Here is a 21283-nt window from a genome sequence, read left to right on the forward strand (position 1 = left end):
AGTCTGAAATTCGGTGGCAGATCACAGTCTTGCCGCAGCTGTGAAAGCATCTAAAAGTGAGACCCCAGATTGGGCTCAAAATACAAAAAAAAACCCTTTACATGTAATTCTACTTATGGAAATAGAAGTGCAGCATAGTCCATAAACAATCTTGCAGTACTACAAAATTGTCACACAACCGCAAATGAAGCTACAAGAGAAAGATTCCAGAACAAACTAAAAATGCAAATAGATAACTTTTTCTGGTTAAACCAATGACAAAAAAAAAAAAAGAAAGACAGAGAAGTACAAAAAGGTACCACCATGCAGGTCACTATATGTGCAACTTAAGATATTTAAGCATTATTTAAATAAAAAGCTTTTTTTTTTTTCATTTTGATGAAAAGCTTGTATTTTACACCACAAACATACGCACATATACGTAAATGACATATATGTGTGTGTGTGTATTTATGTATGTATGTATGTATGTATATATATATATATATATATATATATATATATATATATATATATATATATATATATATATATACATATATATATATATATATATATATATATATATACAAACACAAATATAGTGTGTGTGTGCAATTCTTTTTTTTAACAATAATCAAGAAAAGCATGTCAACAGGCCAATGGCCTAGTTGACACCAAAAGGGAGAACATTTGGGCAGAGGTAAATGAAGGAGCTCAGAAAAGTAACCCAGAATTACTGCTAAGCAGCAGAAAAGGGATTACAGCAAACATATAGTCAAAATATAAGAGGAGGAGCATTTATCTTAGCAAAGCATGACCTGCGCCTGAAAACTATTGTGACAAATGAGATCTGAGATAGCTTAAAACACAGCTATATTATGGGAGAGGAAACATTTAAGGAGCTCGAGGGCTGCTGCACTAGTATGTTGGCTTGGATCCAACAAGCAATCCCAAGACCCATCAGTTGGTGCAGATGGACAGGATGAACAGGATCAAATGCTCTTCTTTATAAACAACATATTGCTGACCTGTTTCTTTATAGTTAAATGGGGCAAGACTGGAGTCCCAATTTTTTCAGGTTAAATTCAAATGACTTTAATATTTATTTTACTTTTCAAGATTTATCCATCCTATGTCTTGCTATTTTAGAATATGCAAAACACAGGGAACTCTGCACTACTATCCTACAGGAAGCCAACTTCTACCAACAACTTCCTTCCAGTCAGCATTGCACACCTTGTGCAGAGTTCCCACAGGCTTACAGAATTTTCTCTAATGAAGGAAAATTTCAATGCATCGCCTTAGACATGAGGGAAAGTTCAGGATTACTCATCAGACGACTGTCTAAATACTTAGCTAGGCTAACTACAGGTAAGGAAAAATTAAGATTGGGACATCTTTCTTACAGACAGGTCACTGATAACAGACACACAGAGGTTTATTTTTCCAACCTGAATGCCCCTTTACCAGACAGCATTTCAAATTAGTGGTACAGTATGTTAAGTGATGCCACCTTAATGAGCGTTCTAGCAACTTCCACATATTATCAGACTGAGCTTTATAGACTGGTTGCTCCATTCACATACATTTTTTGAACATTAGACTTGGCCCACCCTGTACAGATTGTTCAATATAACTGTATAGGAACACCACTGGAAAAAAAAAAACAATCAGTGACTACCTTTTATCAACTGCAGCATATCAAAGCTGTTATAACATAAAATGATGTTCAGCATTTGACATCCGTGCAATTTTATGTTGGTCAGGCAAGAGGAAGGTCAGACTAAGAATTCAAGAACACACAAGAGATATATGCAATGTTTTCACCATGTGCCAGATTCCAAAAGACTACCTAGGTATAGTGATTTACCCTAGTGTAAGGCCTATTCACAAAGCAGACATGCATCAGACTAAGTCACTTATACAGACAGCAAGTCTTTTAGAACAGCGCCTTTTGAGTCCAACCGCTCTGCCCTTTAATAAGCCTCATTCTCAGTATTATAAACTTAACTTTTTTCATCTTGTTTCTTCACTTTAATTCTGAATTCTATTATAATGCATTACAAGTTTTAAAAGAGAGAGAAGCTTGGCTATTTTTTTTTTTTTTTTGCTTATAAAACACTCCAGCCCAGGAGCCTCATGAACCTGACATTAAGTTTTTAGTTCAGCAGTTACTGAATATATTTGTACTGCATATAAAATATATTGTTTGATTCTTTTTTTTCCCCTTTGACTCATTTTCATACATGTCAAATAGTATTTCGACACAGCTCTTTATGGAGGGTAGTGTCATTATACCGGTGGACAGGCTTCAACTCTTACTATGCAATCTTTGGTTTGTTAGAATTTTGTAACCATGAAGATACTTCAGCAGAGACATTAGTCATTCTGTTAATGGTAATTTTTTTATTTAACATTCAAAATGGTGTGCTCTGTGGATATACTTCGAAAAACTGAAGCTACTTGATGAACTGATGGATTTGAGGAAGATCACAAGGACACTGGAGCCACTTGGAGGCTCAGATTCTGATGGCAGATGAGGGCTACCTGGCCCACCTAGTCTGTTTCTCTACCTTCATTGTAAACTGTAGATCTCTCATAACCAGCAGCTTCTTTCTCTTTTTTTCTTCTCTTACCCAGCATAAACTTGCCTTATGTATGTCCACCAGCACCTTCTTGAAATCTGTCACAGTTTTTGATTCTACCAAGTATAAATATAACTGGTTTAGTGCAAGACCTGTACGTACAGGGTCTATATTAGAACATCCAAGTTTCAAAACTTCGAATGTTCTAATATCGAACCCTATTCAGCGAAAGCTGAAAACATCGAACATACAGAAAAAAATTGCTGTTTCAAAAACACATACACACAACACAAGCACACCAAACAAACAGCAATCCACACACATACACCTAAAATCTTACACCTAACCCTATACTAAACTATACACACACCACTAACTATCCACTTACCTTAACAAAAACCCTAACCCTAAGGTCCGTCACTATCACACAATCACCTCACCCATGCTCTAACCCTAACTCACCTACCCCGCCCTAACCCTCACGTCCACACAATCGCACACATACCTAACCTGCGCCCTAACCCTCACGTCCACACAATCGCAGACATACCTAACCCGCACCCTAACCCTAACTAACCTAACCCGCACTCAATCGCAAACTTACTGAACCCGACCCGTAACTTTCTATCACAGCGCTGAAAATACTGAAGTAACAGAAATGGACAACCAAATTCTTTCCCTAGGAAAAATAATTTCAGCTTTCACTGAATAGGGGTCGATATTAGAACATTCGAAATTTGGAAACTTCGATGTTCTAATATAGACCCTACGTACAGGTTGTCCAAGACAAACTATGCATATGCAAACCATCTCTACCTCAGCTCATGAAGAAAGGTATAAATATTGGAGTCGAATTACAGCTTAAAGATATCTATAAGGCTCTAACGGCTACCAAATGCTTACAGAAACACTAGGGGCTCCAGTAAAAAGGAAGATCCCACCAAAAACTGTCAAGCATGTAAGCAAGTATACAGACAACTGAAAAAGGAAACCATACAGACAATGCACATTAATATGGAGTACATTAAATCTGTTCCATACATTTAATATGCATCATGCTTACTTTCTAAACAAGGTAAAGATAAACTCTTCTACAAATTAACCTTCCTCAAGTCACATACAATTAGTACTTTTCCACAAGCAAATGTGTTTCAAAATAAAGTAAATGGCACCTTTCTGTTATTTTATTTAACAAACTGTCCTCAATGAAGGTTTTCACATGCTAATAAGCTAAAAATCTATGATCACCTCTCCTGTGTTGGGCTACGTAGGGATTGCCAAACTGAAGCAGACGCGATTGGTCACGTTCCTCAGGTGATAGTCCAACATCCTGACAATATGGATTTCGATAATACAGAAATGGCTGCTGAGGTGCTTGAGACAGTGGAGCTTGTGAACTCTGCCCTTCTTTCACCTGTTCAAAAGGATTTTCCAGCTTCAGTACTTGTCCCTTAAATATAACATGTATAATGCAAGTTAAAGGTGTTTACTCTGGAGGAATAAAAATTATGTTAAATATACTGATCTTAATAACCTAAGACATAATAGATTTCAGTTTCTGGCAATGAATTATGGAAAAAGATAAGAACATCTAACAATAGTCCTCAAAACTGCATACTTATCAATGTACATCTGATGTACATCTTTCCAACAAGACTTTACATTACTAAAGGTATGCATTGCAGATATCTCAACAGAAATAAATGTCTGATGTACATGAAATAAAAGAGCTGTTCTTCGTTTGGCAATGACACCAGAGACCTTGAGAGATTTTGCTAACATCTGAAGCCATCTTTGACAAGACAAATGAAATTAAGTACCATTTTGCACTTGTGCTGCTTATTTTCACTGTACTGTAACAGTTTTGTGTGCTATTTATTGTTTTTCTGCACTTCTTTAAAGTTTCAAAGTTGCATTTTCATACTGCTGTAAGGGCTGCTGTTCTGCATTAAAAGACATTATACATAGTGATTTTTATTTAGTATCAGGCATCTGTTTGTGGCTCCTTAGCACCTGGATTCCAAACCAGTCATTTTACATTAAGAGAGTCAACGTCTGGTAGCAGGAGAGGGCTGAATTCACATATATGAGCTGGGAATTGCTGGTAGAAAGTCCAATGAATGCTTACCCGATTGGCCTTAGGGCATAGTTAATATAAAACTTGCTATTTTCTGCTTGTATACAAGCCTCGCATTTGTGCAAAGCTGCTCTACCAGCAACGGGGGTTAGTGCTGCCTTGCATATGCACAATCATCAGAACTTAAAAAATTCCTTGTAAAAAAAATCATCCTGGAACTTTATCTCAGTCATGCATTACTCACTGGGCAACTAGCTTAAGCTGTGAGCAGCATTTATGCATTCAATCAGGACTAGTTAGAAGTCTACATCTTAATATAGCACCCAGGACTAACGCTGCTCAGACAGCATTTGGTTTAGGCACTGGACAGTATCGCTGGTTAGGTTAGCTGTATATTACACCAAGTAAGCAAAGCAAGCATCCATCCCTCATCTGGTTACAAATACCTTCCACTTCTATCGTTTGCAAAGTGCACAACAGGACTTGCAACCATGGATGGGCACTTTCCTGCCATCTCTACATCTAGCTTGATGGGTATGGGCATCTTGAGGCAATGTAACAATTGCCTTATGTACACTGACAGCCACTTAATTCTTGAACAGACAAATACAGTATGTTCGAGATGTATCCAATAACCAGACAGGTTGAAACCAGCAGGGTAACCAATTAACAATTCAAAGTTGTTTGTAATGATTCACAGGAAGATGAAACAGTTAAAATAAAATAAATTTATTCCAAACTGGACGATACAACAGTGTCACCAACACCCACGAACACTCAATGGAAGCCACAACAGAAATATCGTTAAGCGCTTTCTCCTGGTATCAGTACCAGGCTTCTTCAGAACATTTTTGAAAATAAGCAACCATGTGCTTAAATAACTTCTCATAGCATCATGTGATCCCCACATAATCAATGAACAAAAGTTTGTTATTACACAAAAAAAATTACAACTATTCAATCGTTTAAAATACTCAAACCCATGTTAAAAAATTATTATTGCACCTTAAATACATAGGTTTCGTAAAATATGAATAAATTAATAATAAAGTATAATATAGAATATAAAAGAGACCTGGAACCACTCAATTCAATTAAATAAAAAACTGAAGTATGTTTAAATAAATAAATAAATATTCTTTCTTGTATTATATATAAATTAAAAACTACCATAAAAATGTTAATCAATCCTTCCCAAACCAAACTCATAAAACATGTTTTAAACAAAATATTGAATAAAAATTATTAAATAAAAAATTGAATAAAAAATTCCCCTATCCTTACTACAACCTAGCAGATCTTAATTTAAGAACACTACTAATATTAATGTTGTCGTTTAACCCCGGGGTCTTTCCTGCGTCCAACTTCAGTTGCCACTCAACTCCCTATACTCCGATTTCGTCTCCCAACTTCCACCCCTGGGGTCTAAATCCACTTGCTCCAGCACTAAAAACTTAAGAACCATATTAGGACATGTAAGGGAATGTTTATAAAAGGCATTAGTCTCTTTTCTTTTACTAACATCATAAAGATGTTCATTGACTCTTCTATTCAAGTGCCTTTCAGTTTTCCCTATGTAAAAACTGGAACATGTTACACACATCCCCAAATAAACCACCCCTTTCGATTTACAGTTAAAATACTGCAAAGATCTTACATTAAATTTCCTAGATGGAATGTATAAAGTAGTCTTATTAAACATGAAAGGACACTGATGACACGCCCCACATTTGAAAGTGCCCTTCTTTTTTCTTTTATCACATGTCCGCTCTCTGTTTCCCCTCTCCAAATATTCCTTAAGGTTCAAATCTCTTTTTCTAACAAACCTAGGTTGGATAGGTACATACTCAGATGTCTCATCATTTACTCTTAATACATGCCAAAATTTGTTAATTGTTTCAGTCTCAAATGATGACTCAGTAAAAGTATGAACAAATGCTCCAGTCTTGTACTCCAAATTAGTACCAACTGTCTCTATATTGGTTTTTCCTTTGCCAATAAGTGGATAATATTTATTTTCCCTGTTCTCAACCACTTCTTTAACAAGTTGATCAATAAATTGCCCCGGATAACCTCTTTCCAAAAATAAGTTTTTAATAAAGGACACCTCATTCATAAATTCATCTAACCTACTTGTCATTCTAGAGGCCCTTATTATCTGTCCCTTCACAATCCCCTTTTTTGATACAGGGGGTGGCCACTTTCAAAATGTAAATATATATTTGAAAAGGTCTTTTTATGAAATATTTTGGATTGAAAACAGTTGTTTGTCAAATCTTTGTATAAGGTGATGTCTAAATAATCTAACCTTTCATCTCCAATATTAATAGTGAATCTTAAAAAATCTGTTGTTTCATTAATATATGCAAAAAACATGTCCAACTCTTCCATAACAAACAAATGTCATCTAAAAGTCTTGTGTATTGCACAATGTATTCTTTCCAATCAGTTTCAAAAATAAATTTATTTTCCCAATAGTATAATACACAACTGGCATACAAGGGGGCACAAGATGCCCCCATAGCTACGCCTTTCTTCTGATGATAGTATTCCCCATTGAAGTATAAAAAATTGTTTTTAAGGACCGTTTCAGTAAATTCAATCACAAGATTAATAGATTTGCTGTCTAACCCTGATTCACCAACCAAAACATTAGAAAACCATTCCATTCCCTCTTCATGAGGAATACTTGGAAAAAGTTCAGTAACGTCTATTGTTACCATTAATAGTTCCTTATTAAACAATTTTCTATTAATTTTTTTCATGAACTCCCACGAATCTTTGCAAATATGTTGTATTGAACCTACAAACTTCTTTACTGTAGTACCTACAAATATAGCTAATGGCTCGGTAATACCTCTTGCCCCAGCTACAATAGGTCTAAATTTCATGTTTTCTATCCCTTTATGTGTCTTCGGGATACCTAAAATTGTAGGTATTTTTGGTTTGTCCACCCTCAAAAAATTGTATAATCTTTCATTGATAGTACCTTGTAATAAATGGTCGTACAAATAATATTTTATTTTGGCATAAGCTATATTAATCTCATTTTGAAAAACAGATTTGTATTGATTATTGTCCTGTAATATGTTGTGTAAATGGATCTCATAATCATTATTATACATCAAAACTACACCCCCCCCCTTATCAGTTTCATAACTCTACATTTATTTTCATTAAGAGAACCTAAAATTTCAATGTCTTCTGTGGAAAAATTATTCTCCTTATTATTCTCTTTATTTTTGAGAAGCCTAATTTCTCTCTCTACTAATTCTTCAAAATTTTTTAAAGAGGGATGAATAGGGGGGTTAAAAGTGCTGCTCCTAACAAGGTCAGCTTTAGAGTGACTTTTATCTTTAAATAAAAATGTTCAGATTTAATTGTCTCACAAACAGTTTTAATTCAATAATAGTGTTAGCAACTAATCCAGGGCGCAAGGGAACAAAATGAAAACCCTTAGTAAACAATTTAAAATGCTGGTCCGTGATAAGTATATCCGTAAAATTAAAAATAGTAAAATTATCTTTTTTACAAATCACTTGTTGCTTTGAAATCGAATCAGATCCACTAACTACCAAAACATTGTTCATCTCATTCTCAGAAACAGTATCTAATTCTGTCCAGTATTCCAACTCCTCCCCTGAAAACCGTTCCCTCTCCCCCCCCCCCCTCTGATAATAAAAATCCTGAGTAGATACATTTCTACCCTTTTCAGCTATTCTCTCACTCCTTCTCAAAACCTGGGGTTCATTGGAAAAATTATTCGTATGTTCTACACGAGAATTTTCTTCCCCATTCCCTTGAAACACATTGTCCTGAAAATTGACCAAATGCCTAACGTTAGGCAATGGATATGCCCTACCTTCTCGATATTCTACCAGATCTCTCTCTAATTTTCCTATCAATGATTTTGTTACAATGATGGTCCACCTCTCTAAACACATTCTCATATCTAATCTTTTCTTTCCCCACCATTTTGTCATTAGTAAATGTCTGATTTAATTGATTCAATTCCTTCAAAAGATTTTCTCCTTTGATTTCATAATCCTTAATCATGAGGTTCATTACTTCAATGCCTGCTTTGTTAAATACCTCGGACAACTGTTGATGTAACATACTATCCGGTTTTACATTATTGGGATATTTAAAAAAACGCAACCCCTTGGGCACTCGGTTCACATGAATACATTGTTTCAAATAGTCGATTTCAAGTTGATTTACTTTAAATAAATACAATTTATCACTAAAAACTCTAAAATAATCATCAAAATTATTTACATTATTAGGTATTATACCTTCAGTAAAATTAAACCTCCTAGTGGTCCAGGTCTCAAAATTCAAGTCCGTGTAATTGTTAACATTCAAATAATGTCCTTTAATTCCATTGTCCCCCCCTAAAAAAACAAATGTACTGTTATTATTGTTACTGCCCCTGAAAGAGTTCGTATTACTCTCAGTCTGATTTGACAATGCCGGTCTGTTAACTTCCGTCCCCAACAATGGATTTGGCACTCTTTCATTACGCCTGTTTCCGTTTTCAAAAAACTGTTGTTGGTTACCAGGGAGACCAAATAATATGACATGCTTGAGCTACCCCATGTCCAACTAACCATGGGAAAAATCTATTACCATATCCTTGCTAGCTACAGGTCCCCCACTGTGAACCATGAAACCCATACATCTTACCCGAAGTTACTTGAATCACTCACCATCCAGCCCATACCATACTCATGGGTGATTTTAACTAGTCCTCCATTAACTGGGAGACATACACAACCATTAATATGTAGGCCCAAAGATTTTCTGACTTTGTAAATTCAAATGCCCTGAAGCAGCTAGTCTGCACTCCCACTAGGGGAATAAATATTCTAGATCTGGTTCTCACAAATATTTGAAAGCATTACCCCCCCCCCACCACCACCATCACAAGTCTGATGCCCTCACTGTTAAGATCAGATCACAAAGCGGGTCTCCCTTGAAAATAAGGTAAAACTAGACCCCTGCCTAAACCAAAAAACTCCAAACTCCCCCAAATCCTGAAAACATAAAAGTGTATGCAGAGGTGTACACAAATGTCCTGTACGACCATATAAATAAATGCATAGAAACAGCAGTACAAGACTGAAATAAACCCAGGACAAACCACAAAAACAAGCCACCCTGGTGGATGTCTGGTATTAATAGGTTATACAAGAGAAGAAATCTTGTTGAGAGGCAAAAGGGAAGGTGCACATCAGAGTAGAAAGTCCATCATTAGTCTAAACAAGTGAATCAGGGAACAAGTCAAGTCTCTGAAAGCAGACTTTTTTTTTTTGAACAAGAAACATCTTTATTAAATTATCATATGATACAGGCAATCTTACATTTACATAAATGGAAATATACCATAGCAACACAATTTCAGTTCCAAACATTATACATTCCAAACCATGCCGAAACAACTGCAGCTGCAAACATTATACATTACTTTTAATACATCCAGTCATTACATAGCTCATTCAAATCCTGCCTTCTTTTAAACCTTGTTCCTCCTCTGTATGTATTGATCCCACATTTCCCATTTTTCCTATGTAATTTGCTCCTACCCTTTTCAAAAGATACCCGTTCGTTATTTCATCTTTGTTACTATCTTCTCTACTTCTAGTAAAGTTGGTTTAGACTTTGATTTCCATTTTCTAGTAACTGCTTTTTTAGCAGCCATCATAATTAGACTCAGCAAAGCCTTACTGTGTCTAGGCAATTCTGAATCTGTACCATAGCTAAAAAATAATTTCCCTAGTTACTCCAGTTGGCTCACCCAGCATCTCTGACACAGCAATCTGTAGGGAATCTTTAAAAAGTACAGTTGTGTACACTTACCATAAATGTAGATGTTCAAGTGTATTCACTGTTGCAATCATCACATTTGGGTTATCCCTGCCAGGGTAGCCCTCGGCCGGCCCGAATACCAGCCATCATAATTAGACTCAGCAAAGCCTTACTGTGTCTAGGCAATTCTGAATCTGTACCATAGCTAAAAAATAATTTCCCTAGTTACTCCAGTTGGCTCACCCAGCATCTCTAACACAGCAATCTGTAGGGAATCTTTAAAAAGTACAGTTGTGTACACTTACCATAAATGTAGATGTTCAAGTGTATTCACTGTTGCAATCATCACATTTGGGTTACCCCTGCCAGGGTAGCCCTCGGCCGGCCCGAATACCAGAGACTTAGTATTTCTGTGTCGGTTGCTGTCTCTTCAGGACTGACGTCAAGTAGTCAGTAATATAAAGTAAGGCAGCCGACACCATTACATCAGTTTTTCTTGCCCTAACCTGTCAGGAGCCCCCAAGTAGGACCAGGTTCTGGTGGAAGAACCCCACCAGTAGAAAGTAAATACCAATATGTCCCTTCTAAGGAAAGAGAAGAAAATAGGGGGATGGAGGGAGAGAAACCAGGATTGCAACAGTGAATACACTCGAACATCTACATTTATGGTAAGTGTACACAACTGTACTGTTCTTCATATTTCACTGTTGCAGTCATCACATTTGGGTTGATTCCCAAAGCTGAGACTGTCCAGGAAGGAGGGTAGGGTGAGCTTTTCCAACACAAAGTTAAAGTCCCCAGCTGGGGTTGGTGCTCTTCTAGGTGGCCTCAAGTTGCAAGCCCCTCTAAGGAACTGTTTGATCATGGGGTGTGAGAAAAGGCATAGACTGACAGATTGACCCAGGAGAAGGACAGGGCATCCACTTTGCAAGCCATGCAGTGATGCTCCCTGGTGCAGAATTTGCTGAGCTGATGGTTGGTGTGGGAAGCAAAGAGGTCGACCTTCGGGGTGCCCCATTTCTGAGTTATTAGGGTGAAGATTCTTCTGTTGAGCTGCCACTCGTGTGGGGCCAGAATATTTCTGCTTAACTGGAATGCCAGAGAGTTGAAAGAACCTGGTAGGAATTATGCTAACAGGTGGAGTTGCATGGGAGAGGCTGTGTGCCAAAGGGTCATGGCCAGTCTGCAGAGAGGGTAGGAGTGAGTCCCTCCCTGCTTGTTGATATACCACATTACAGTGGTGCTGTCTGTTTTGATCAGGAGAGCCCCTGGGGAGAGAAGGGAAGGTGTGCTGGACAGCCATCATCTCTTTTTGGATGATGTGCAGAGGGATTTGCTGTGGACTCCATTGTCCCTGTATGTACCTGCCATCCAGATGTGCACCCCAGGTATAGTCTGATGCGTCTGTGGTGAGGGTCTGGGCGGCAGGGGGTGGTGAGAAAGGTAGTCCCTTGTTGTGGGAACATACTGTTGCCCACCAAAGAAAATATTTTCTGAGCCAAGGAATTATAGGTCTAAGAGTCTCCAGGTCTTGAGAGTGTTGACACCAAAGGCTTTTTAGGTACCACTGAAGCTTCCTCATATGCAGTCTGGCATACGGAATAAGTAGTATCCAAGATGCCATGAATCCCAGAGCTTGCAAGATCTTCCTTGCAGATAGCTGGGGTCTGGTGGCTAGTTGAGAAAAGTAGGCTGTTCCCAGCCACCTCTTTCTTCCCCATCACAGCTCCAACATTTGCTGTCTACCTGAGGAAAAATTCTTTGGAGTCTGCTTGGGGTATAAAAATACCCATGTAAACACTTCCAGGCAAAGATCCTAAATCTTCTATATTTTGTTGCATATTTGGGAGACATACATATATCCCCCATTGTTTCTTTGTGAAATGATTATCCAATCTCTCTTCCCAATCCTTCCTAAGCTCTTCTGATTTTTATAGTTATGTAAAATTTTAAATGCTATACTAATTATTACTTTTTAATGGCAACCACTGTTCTAGATTATACTAAAAACGTTACCAGTGCTGGTCTTTCATTTAGGACCCACCTATTTCTTTCTCTTTGCCTATACTCTGAAATCAATCCTTCATATGGAAGGCAATCTCTAATCTGCAGTCCAAATAAGTTCTCTGAAAGCAGACTTTGCGGTAAAAATAGCCCCCAAAGCTAATGAAACTACAAGGCATTTTTAAGTTATGTCCACAGTCTTAAGGGCAACAACAAACACTGTGCTGAATTAGTTGTAGATGGCATCACCTATACTCAGGTGGAAGATGTAGCAAATCTGCTGGTCGATAAATTCAGGTCATATTTCACCTCCCCATAACCCTGCTCTACCCCAAGAAATACCCTCCACCACTCCTCTGCCAATTATCACCAAAGAATAGGTTGCCACTGTACTCTCTAAAAATAAAAATACAGCTTCAATGAGGCCTGACGATATACCAGTTTGCCTCTTAAACAGCTTGAATTAGGACCTATCAGGCCCATTAGAATCTCTACTCAATAACAGCCTCTGGACTGGCTTTGTCCCAGTAGAATGGAGGACAATGATAGTCATCTCTCTGCATAAATGCAGGTCATCAACTGACCTGGGCAATTCCATGCCTCAATAAGTTTGACTAGTCTTATATGCAAGAAAGAATAATCACGGTCCTGTTAAATAATGACATAGGAAGCCTCCAAACACTGGAACCGACAAAATTTGACTTTATCAAGGGCAGGTCACACCTATTAAATCTGCTGGATGTCTTTGATAAAGTCACTAAGGCCATAGTTAGGGTAAAGCAGTACATACTGCCTACCTCGACCTGGCCAAGGCATTTGACACAATTCCCCAGTCGAGTATGATTAAGGAACTCTTTGCCTTGCCAGAACTCTACATGAACACTCTCCACCTTCTTTATTTCTAATAAATTTTTTTTCTCACTTTTGTTACTGCTTTCACTTTTATGTATTCTGAACTTTGGGATATCTCTTTATTTTATCACTCTTTGTTGTTGTTGTTGTTGTGTCTTTCGGCTTTTCCCGGTTAGGGGTCGCCACAGCGGAACTCCGGTCCGCTAATGATTGGCAGTAGATTTTTATGTGCTGGCTTGCCGGGCCTAACGCACAACCTTCAACGAAGGAACACCCATTCACGCATGTCGCCACACAGAAGACGCTCAAACTGAGAATCGAATGGGCAACGTCTAAGTGTGAGGCGACAACGCTACTGCAGCACCACCACAGCGGGTCTTTATTTTATCACTCTAATATTTGATATATCTCTCTGTACTAAATTTATTTATTTTTCCACTGTTTCAACCTGTTTAATATTTGATGTTTCTAGTTTATATGACTTACAAAATATGTAATCTCTTTAGTTATATTTCATTTTTTGTGTTTTCTTAGTATTTGTCATTTTATGTAACAACTTCTCTCTCATCCTTGTTTATATAATGTCATCATCCCCTCATTATTTATTCTTTGGTTATACTTTTATTGCACTGGAGCTCTTCTCCTTGGGTTTCCACTGAAAATGAGCTTTTCGCTCAGTTGGACCAACCCCAGTTACAAATGTCAAATAAATAAACTCTCAAAATTGGGCACAAATCCCTAGGTCACCAGATGGACCAGACTCACGGACAGGACACATGGTTAAAGTGGGTGAATCCAGATCCATCACGAGGCCAGTTACTGGTGGTGTGCCAAAGACTCTGCTCTGGGACCATTCCTGTTTAGAATATACTTCTCTGAAGCCAAGGCTAATGTGGAAGGCTTCTGGATGACTGCAAGCTGGGGGCCAATCATTGAATCCACTAAAGTTCAGTTGTGTACTTACCATAAATGTAGATGTTCGAGTGTATTCACTGTTGCCGTCCTTACAATTGGGTTATCCTGCTGGCAGGCTACCCGCAGTCAGCCTGAATTCCAAAGTCTAGGTCTGGCGTCGGTTGCTGTCGCCTCCTCCCGGACGTCAGTGCTCCAGGGGTATAAAAGATGCAGCCGATGCCATTTTCTTCAGTTTTTCTTGCCCCAGATGTCAGGTGCCCCCAAAAGGGTAGTCTAAAAATATGTCAAAGCATGCATGCACCAAGGTAAATTTTTCCTTCATCTACAAGCAAATACACCACATAGGTTGTATAGAATAGAGAAGTACAGATAAGTTCCAGCAAAAATAAGGGGGATGGTGGGAGGTTAACCTGGACTGCAACAGTGAATACACTCGAACATCTACATTTATGCTAAGTACACAACTGTACTATGTTCGTGTTTCACTGTTGCAGTCATTACAATTGGGTTGAATCCCAAAGCTGAGGTTGGGATGCTGGAGCTAAATAGGATTAGGAGCGGCTATGAGGCCCTGCAGCACTGCAGTGGCAAAGCCTGCCCTGGATTTAGAGTAGAGTGGTAAGTGATAGTGCTTTTGTAAAAGTGTGCACTGAACTCCAGGTAGCAGCCTCTGAAATGTCTTTGGTTGGTACTCCTTTGAGGAAGGCAGCTGAGGTGGCTGCTGCTCTGGTTGAATGTGGCCTAATGCCCTTAGGCACTGATTTGGCATGTTGTGAATGGCAGAAATGAATGCAGTGGCCTATCCACTTTGAAACAGTCTACTTTGAGATAGCCTTTCCTTGTGATCCTGCAGCATATGCCACTAGTAATTGCTCAGTCTTTCTGAAAGCTTTGGTTCTGTCCAAGTAGAAGCGCAGCTGTCTCTGTATCTCCAAAGAATGCAGAAGTCTTTCATCCTTATTCTGTGGGTTTGGGTAAAAGGTAGGCAAATAAATAGTTTGGTTAAGGGCCACACTGGACACTACCTTAGGCATAAATGTCGGATTTGTCCTCAGAGAAACCCTATCTTGATGGAAAATGATAAAAGGTTCCACAGCCATGAGTGCCTGTAGCTCTGAGACTCGTCTTGCAGAGGTGATTGCTAGGAGCAGAGCTGTTTTCCATGATAAAAATTTGATATCAGCAGTAGCGGCTGGCTCAAAAGGAGGCAGGGTGAGTTTTTCCAAGACATAATTGAGGTCCCATGCAGGTATTGGTGATCTCCTTGGAGGCCTTAAGTTTTTGGCTCCTCTGAGGTCCTGCCTTAATAAAGGATGAGAAAAAATAGGTGGCTCTGTATTGTAATGAGCTGAAATGGCAGAGGCGTGAATCTTAATTGCTGAAAAGGATAGGCCTTTGTCCAGCATCTCAGTTAAATATTGCAAAATCTGAGGAATATTTGGTACAATCAATCCCTTGTGCCTGGTACCAAGCACAGAATCTCTTCCATTTTTCAGCATAAGATTTTCTGGTACTAGGCCTCCTGGCCTCCAAAATAATATCCATCACTGCTTTAGAGAGGTGTGTTTTGAATGAATACATTATCCGCCATGCTCCCATATTTAACGTCTTGAGTTGGCTGTCCAGGATCTGATTGTTGTGTTGAGACAGTAAGTGAGGAATTTGAGGTAATGTCCAGGCTGGGTATTGAGACAAGTTCCTTAGGATTGGGTACCAGTGCTGGCGGGGCCAGTCTGGGCAATCAGTATCATTTTTTGCTTCTCTTGTCTGACTTTTAGGAGTACCTTGGGGAGGAGAGGCAGTGGTGGAAAGGCATATACTGTTAAGTTTTTCCAGCTGAAAGATAGAGCATCCACTTTCCATGCTTGCTTGTGATACGTCCTTGTGCAGAATCTCTGTAGTTGGCAGTTGTGAGGGGAGGCAAATAGATCTATGTCTGGGCATCCCCAATTCCTTGTTATCATGCTGAAGACTTGCAGACCCAATTTCCACTCGTGGGGATCCATGAGGTTTCTGCTTAGTTCGTCTGCCAGAGTATTTGTCTTTCCTGGCAGGAACTGTGCCTGCAGATGTACTTGGTAAGTCAATGCTGTGTCCCACAAATTTATGGCTAGCATCTCTTTTTGGTTGATATGTAGATGCATTTGGCTTGCAGACCATGTGCCCTGAATACATCTTCCTGCCATGTGGGCCCCCCCAGGCATAATCTGATGCATCTGTTGTTAATATCTGCCTGGCTGTGGGTAAAATGAAAGGCTGCCCTTTGTTGTGGTGACAGGCCTTTGCCCACCATCGAAACTCCTGTTGCAGGCAGGGAATGAGGGTAATTATTGTTTACAGGCTGTGGCAATGTTGAGTCCAAACACTTTTTAGATGCCATTGAAGTTTCCTCATATGCAGTCTTGCATATGGAATTAGCAGAATGCAGGATGTCATGAAGCCCAAAGCCTGCAGAATTTTTTCTTGCAGATAACTGGGTCTTTGTTGCCAACATTTTGAAATAAGTAGTCAGTTGCCTTTGTTTGTCTGGCGTAAGATAAGCCATCTGGGCAGTTGTATTTAAGCTTGTACCCAGGAATATTATCTCTTGAGAGGGTACTTGTTTTAATTTCTTTTTGTTTACTGTGTTGCCTAGGCATGTTAGTAATCTTTTTACAAATGCCAGATGCTGTAGAAGAATGTCCTTGTTCTCTGCTTGAATAAGGCAGTTGTCCAAGTAAGGATATATGTGTATTCCTTTTTGTCTGCAAAATGCAATTACTGGAGCCAGGCATTTTGTGAAGACCCTGGGCGCAGTAGATAAGCCAAAGGGCAGTGCAGAGAATTGGCAATGCATTGAGCCAGCTATGAATCTGAGGTATCTTCTGCATGACTGTCTGATTGGGACATGCAGGTATGCCTCTTTTAGGTCTAAAGTCACAAGCCAAGCCTTCTTGCCCAGCATGGGCAGAAGCTGCTGCAGAGTCAACATTTTGAATCTTGGAATATCCAGATATGTATTTGGAACAGAGGTCCAGTATTGGTCTCCAGGCTTTGTCCTTTCTGGGTACCAAGAACAGTCTTGAGTAAAATCCTTGTCCCTGCTCTTGCTGTGGTACTTGCTAAATGGCCCTCATGTCCATGAGGGATTACACTTGCTTTTGTGCCTCTGCCCATTGATTTTTAGCAGGTCTGGCAAACTGTTTGCCCTTGGCAGGGTGTGAAAGTGAAACCTGTATCCTTGCGACCTGTAGCCTTGCGACACTATATCCAAGACCCATTTGTCCTGGGATATTATGTGCCAATTTTGAGAAAAAAATGCTAGTTTTCCCCCTAAAGGTGCTGCCAGAAGATAAGTGCTTGGCGCAGGCAGGGGGAAGTCATCGGGACTGTTTCCTGTATGGCTGTGATTTGTCTTCTCCACTTTTGGAGGTAGAACCATTGTTTAGACCTGTATGAGCCTTGGGGCTGGGATCTGCCTCTAGGGCGTCTGTATCTGCCTCTTTGTAGCCTGTCTGACACTGGAAAGGACCAATTCTTTGTAGGCCAGTGCCTACTAAATCTTGGAGGCTGTACCTGTAAGAAATCCTTGACTGTTTGCATAGATTTAGCTTTGTCCTCCATTTTCTTCAACACCTCTTCTGCTTTAACACCAAACAAAGTATCATGCTATAATGGAGCATCTAATAATTTTGCTTTAACATGATCGGGCAGATTCTGTTCCTTTAACCAAGCATGCCTCCTAATGACAGAACCCATAACAGCGGCCCTGCATGAGGTCTCCAGAGAATCAAAACCACATTGCAAAGTATGCTTTCCCACTTGCTCAGCTGCATGCAATAAATCCTGCATTTCTTTGTTTTCTGCACATTCAGAATTTATCAACAATTTATGTTTAAGCAGTGACATAATATATTGCTGATATTTAAGCATATGAAACTGACAATTTAAAGGTTTTATAGCCAAGGTATCAGAAGTGTAAATCTTTTTTCCCCATCTGTCCAGTGCCCTAGAATCCCTGTCAGAGGGGGTAGGGTTTTTTGCAGTGGAAGCCTTGACCCCTTTGGGACCCTGAGAGATAGTTTCTGGGTCAGCAGCAGGGTTCTTAAAAAGAAATTTATGTGAATCAGGAACCCTGTATTATCTGTCTGGCTTAACAGGAGCTGGAGGTAAAGAGTCATCTACAATGTCTAACACAGGTGGAATAGCAAGGGGCCTGTACTGAGGTAGTAAAAGGAAGTCTCTGGGCCTTTTCCTGGATTCTGAATAATCTTTGCTCTCCTAGTGGAAATGCTCCCTCATGGTATGCAGAGTTTCCCCAAAAGAATAATCCTCAGGAGGAGAGGCTGAAGGGATAGATTCTTCAACATCAGAATCCTCATAGGGAGGAAGAGAGTATTCCTGATCAGAAGAAGAATCAGAAGAAATGGAAACCTGATCTGAAGATTCATATTCTGTCGCTTGCCTAGGCCTCATCAGGAGGGGGATGGGAACCCCTGATCAAAGTAATTAGGTCTTCGGCCATTCTGAGCATCTGTTTTTTAGGCATGGAGGCCTGTCCAAGGGGCTCTTGTACTTGTTTCTTTGTCTTTAGAGATGCTTTAGTCTTTGAAGCTGAAGTCATTTTAACATATAACTGTGTAAGCCTGAAAACACCCTCAGAAGCCGATGCCTGCTCAGCGGCTCCAGACCCATCTGAGGGAATAGTTTCCGAGGTTCCAATACCTTGAGTTTCCAGCGGCCTAGTCGGCTCCACGTGGGAGTCAGAAGCAGCCTGCGGCTCTGAAATAGCACGTGTCAGGGGCTGCGAAAGCGCCTCACTGAGAACCAGCGACTGGCTTAGAAGAAGCCTCGTCGTCAGTTTTGGACCTCGGATGCCTGTCCTTTTCTTTTTCTTTGCGTTTCTTTTGAATTGCGGTAGTCGGATGGCTATCAGACATCTTGTAATTAAATCGCACCAGCAAAACAAAAGTACAGTTTTGTACCTACCATAAATGTAGATGTTCGAGTGCTAATACAGCTGCAGTCATAACAGATGGGTTCTTCTGCAGTTAGGCGGGTCCTCGGTCGGCCGAATTCCAAAGTCTAGGTCCGGCGTCGGTTGTCGTCGCTTCTTCCCTGACGTCAGTGCGACAGGGGTATAAAAGAACCAGCCGCGCCATGCCACGCCATGTTGCCCCTTCCCAGTTTACTTGCCCCAGATGTCTAAGGCCGGCCATGCCCCAGAAGGAAGGCAATACATAAAATTATGTAATAATGCAATGCAATATAATCAAAAAACAGTAGTTGCAAGCAAATACACCATAAAAGAAAACCCCTAGAGGGGAAGGAGGGAGGGAAACCTGGACTGCAGCTGTATTAGCACTCGAACATCTACATTTATGGTAGGTACAAAACTGTACTATGTTCATCGTGCATACAGCTGCAGTCATAACAGATGGGTAGAATCCCAAAGCTAAGAAAGGGGTGGTAGGCACTAGGTGGAACTAGGAGGAGCCAAAATGCCCTGCAAGACTGCAGTGGCAAAGCCTGCTCTAGATTTGGAGTATAATGGTAGGTTGTGGTGCTTGGAGAAGGTATACACAGAACTCCAAGTGGCTGCTTCCAAAATATCCTTGATAGGTACTCCTCTGAGGAAGGCTGCAGAGGTGGCTGTGGCCCTGGTGGAATGGGTTCTAATGCCTGTAGGCACAGTTTTGCCATGAAAAGAATAGCAAAAGCGTATGCAGTGTGCTATCCATTTTGAGATTGTCTGTTTGGAAATTGGCTTTCCTTGAACCCCTACCGCATAGGCCACAAAGAGCTGTTCTGCTTTTCTGAAAGGCTTTGTTCTGTCCAAATAATAACGCAGTTGTCTGTGGATGTCCAAGGAATGTAGTAATCTCTCCCCCTTGTTTTGAGGATTAGGATAAAAAGTAGGTAAATGTATGGCCTGATTTAAAGCTACCCTGGATACCACTTTAGGCATAAAGGATGGGTTGGTTCGTAAGGAAACTCTGTCCTGATGGAAGATGATAAAAGGCTGGACAGCCATGAGAGCCTGTAGTTCTGAAACTCTACGAGCTGAAGTGATAGCCAGAAGGAAAGCTGTTTTCCAGGACAAATATTGCAAATCTGATGAGGCAGCTGGCTCAAAAGGAGGCAAGGTCAGTTTTTCCAGAATGAAATTAAGATCCCAAGCAGGCATTGGTTGTTTCCTTGGAGGTCTAAAATTCTTAGCCCCTCTGAGGAACTGTCTTAAGAGAGGGTGAGAGAATAAAGGTGGATCAGTGTTGTATTCTGCAGAAATGGCTGAGGCATGGATTTTGATGGAGGAGAACGAAAGTCCACTGCTTAGCAGTTCTGCCAAATATTGTAGTATTTGAGGTAAATTCAGTTTTCCAGGGTCCTGGCCCTTTTTCTCATTCCAGACGCAAAAACGTTTCCATTTTGCGGAGTAAGCCTTTCTAGTTGATGGCCTTCTGGCCTCCAAAATGACATCCTGCACCTCCTTGGAGAGTAGGGCCTGCTGTGATGCTAAGGAATCTTCCATGCGGCTAGATTGAGTGTTTTTAGCTGACTGTGAAGAGTTTTGAAGCTGTGCTGAGTCTGAAGAAGAGGCATTAGAGGCAGGGTCCATGGTGGGGAATGCGTCAGGCTCCTCAGAGGTACCAGTGTTGCCTTGGCCAGTCCGGAGCAATGAGGATCATCTTTGGTCTGTCTGCTCTGGTCTTCAATAGGACTTTGGGCAGCAGAGGAAGAGGCGGGAAGGCATAAACTGTCATTGATGTCAAACTGAAAGAGAGAGCATCCACTCTCCAGGCCTTTGGATGGAAGATCCTTGAGCAGAATTTTGTCAATTGATGATTTTTGTGGGAGGCAAAGAGATCTATGTCTGGCCTTCCCCATTCTTGGATTATTTCTGTAAAAACTTTTGGATGCAACTTCCATTCGTGTGGATCTGTCATATTCCTGCTTAGATTGTCTGCCAGCGTGTTTTCCTTGCCTGGCAAGTACTGTGCTTGTAGTTCCATTTGTAAGTCCATGGACATGTTCCAAAGTGACATGGCCAGTCTGCATAGGGGGTAAGAATGTGTTCCTC

At 40.1% G+C, this 21283-nt stretch overlaps 1 protein-coding gene across 1 annotated transcript in view; it reads right to left on the bottom strand.

Moving 5' to 3' along the window:
• Positions 1 to 21283, bottom strand: part of TAX1BP1 (Tax1 binding protein 1) — a 1493491-nt gene that overhangs the window by 322672 nt on the left and 1149536 nt on the right. The window contains exon 15 of the mRNA XM_044066810.1: positions 3816 to 4017. Within this exon, the coding sequence (XP_043922745.1) occupies positions 3816 to 4017 (202 nt within the window). The remainder of the gene's footprint in view (positions 1 to 3815; positions 4018 to 21283) is intronic.

This window comes from Protopterus annectens, chromosome 3.part1 (genome assembly GCF_019279795.1).
Source record: "Protopterus annectens isolate FY-2018-M chromosome 3.part1, PAN1.0, whole genome shotgun sequence".
Lineage (NCBI taxonomy): Eukaryota > Metazoa > Chordata > Ceratodontiformes > Protopteridae > Protopterus > Protopterus annectens.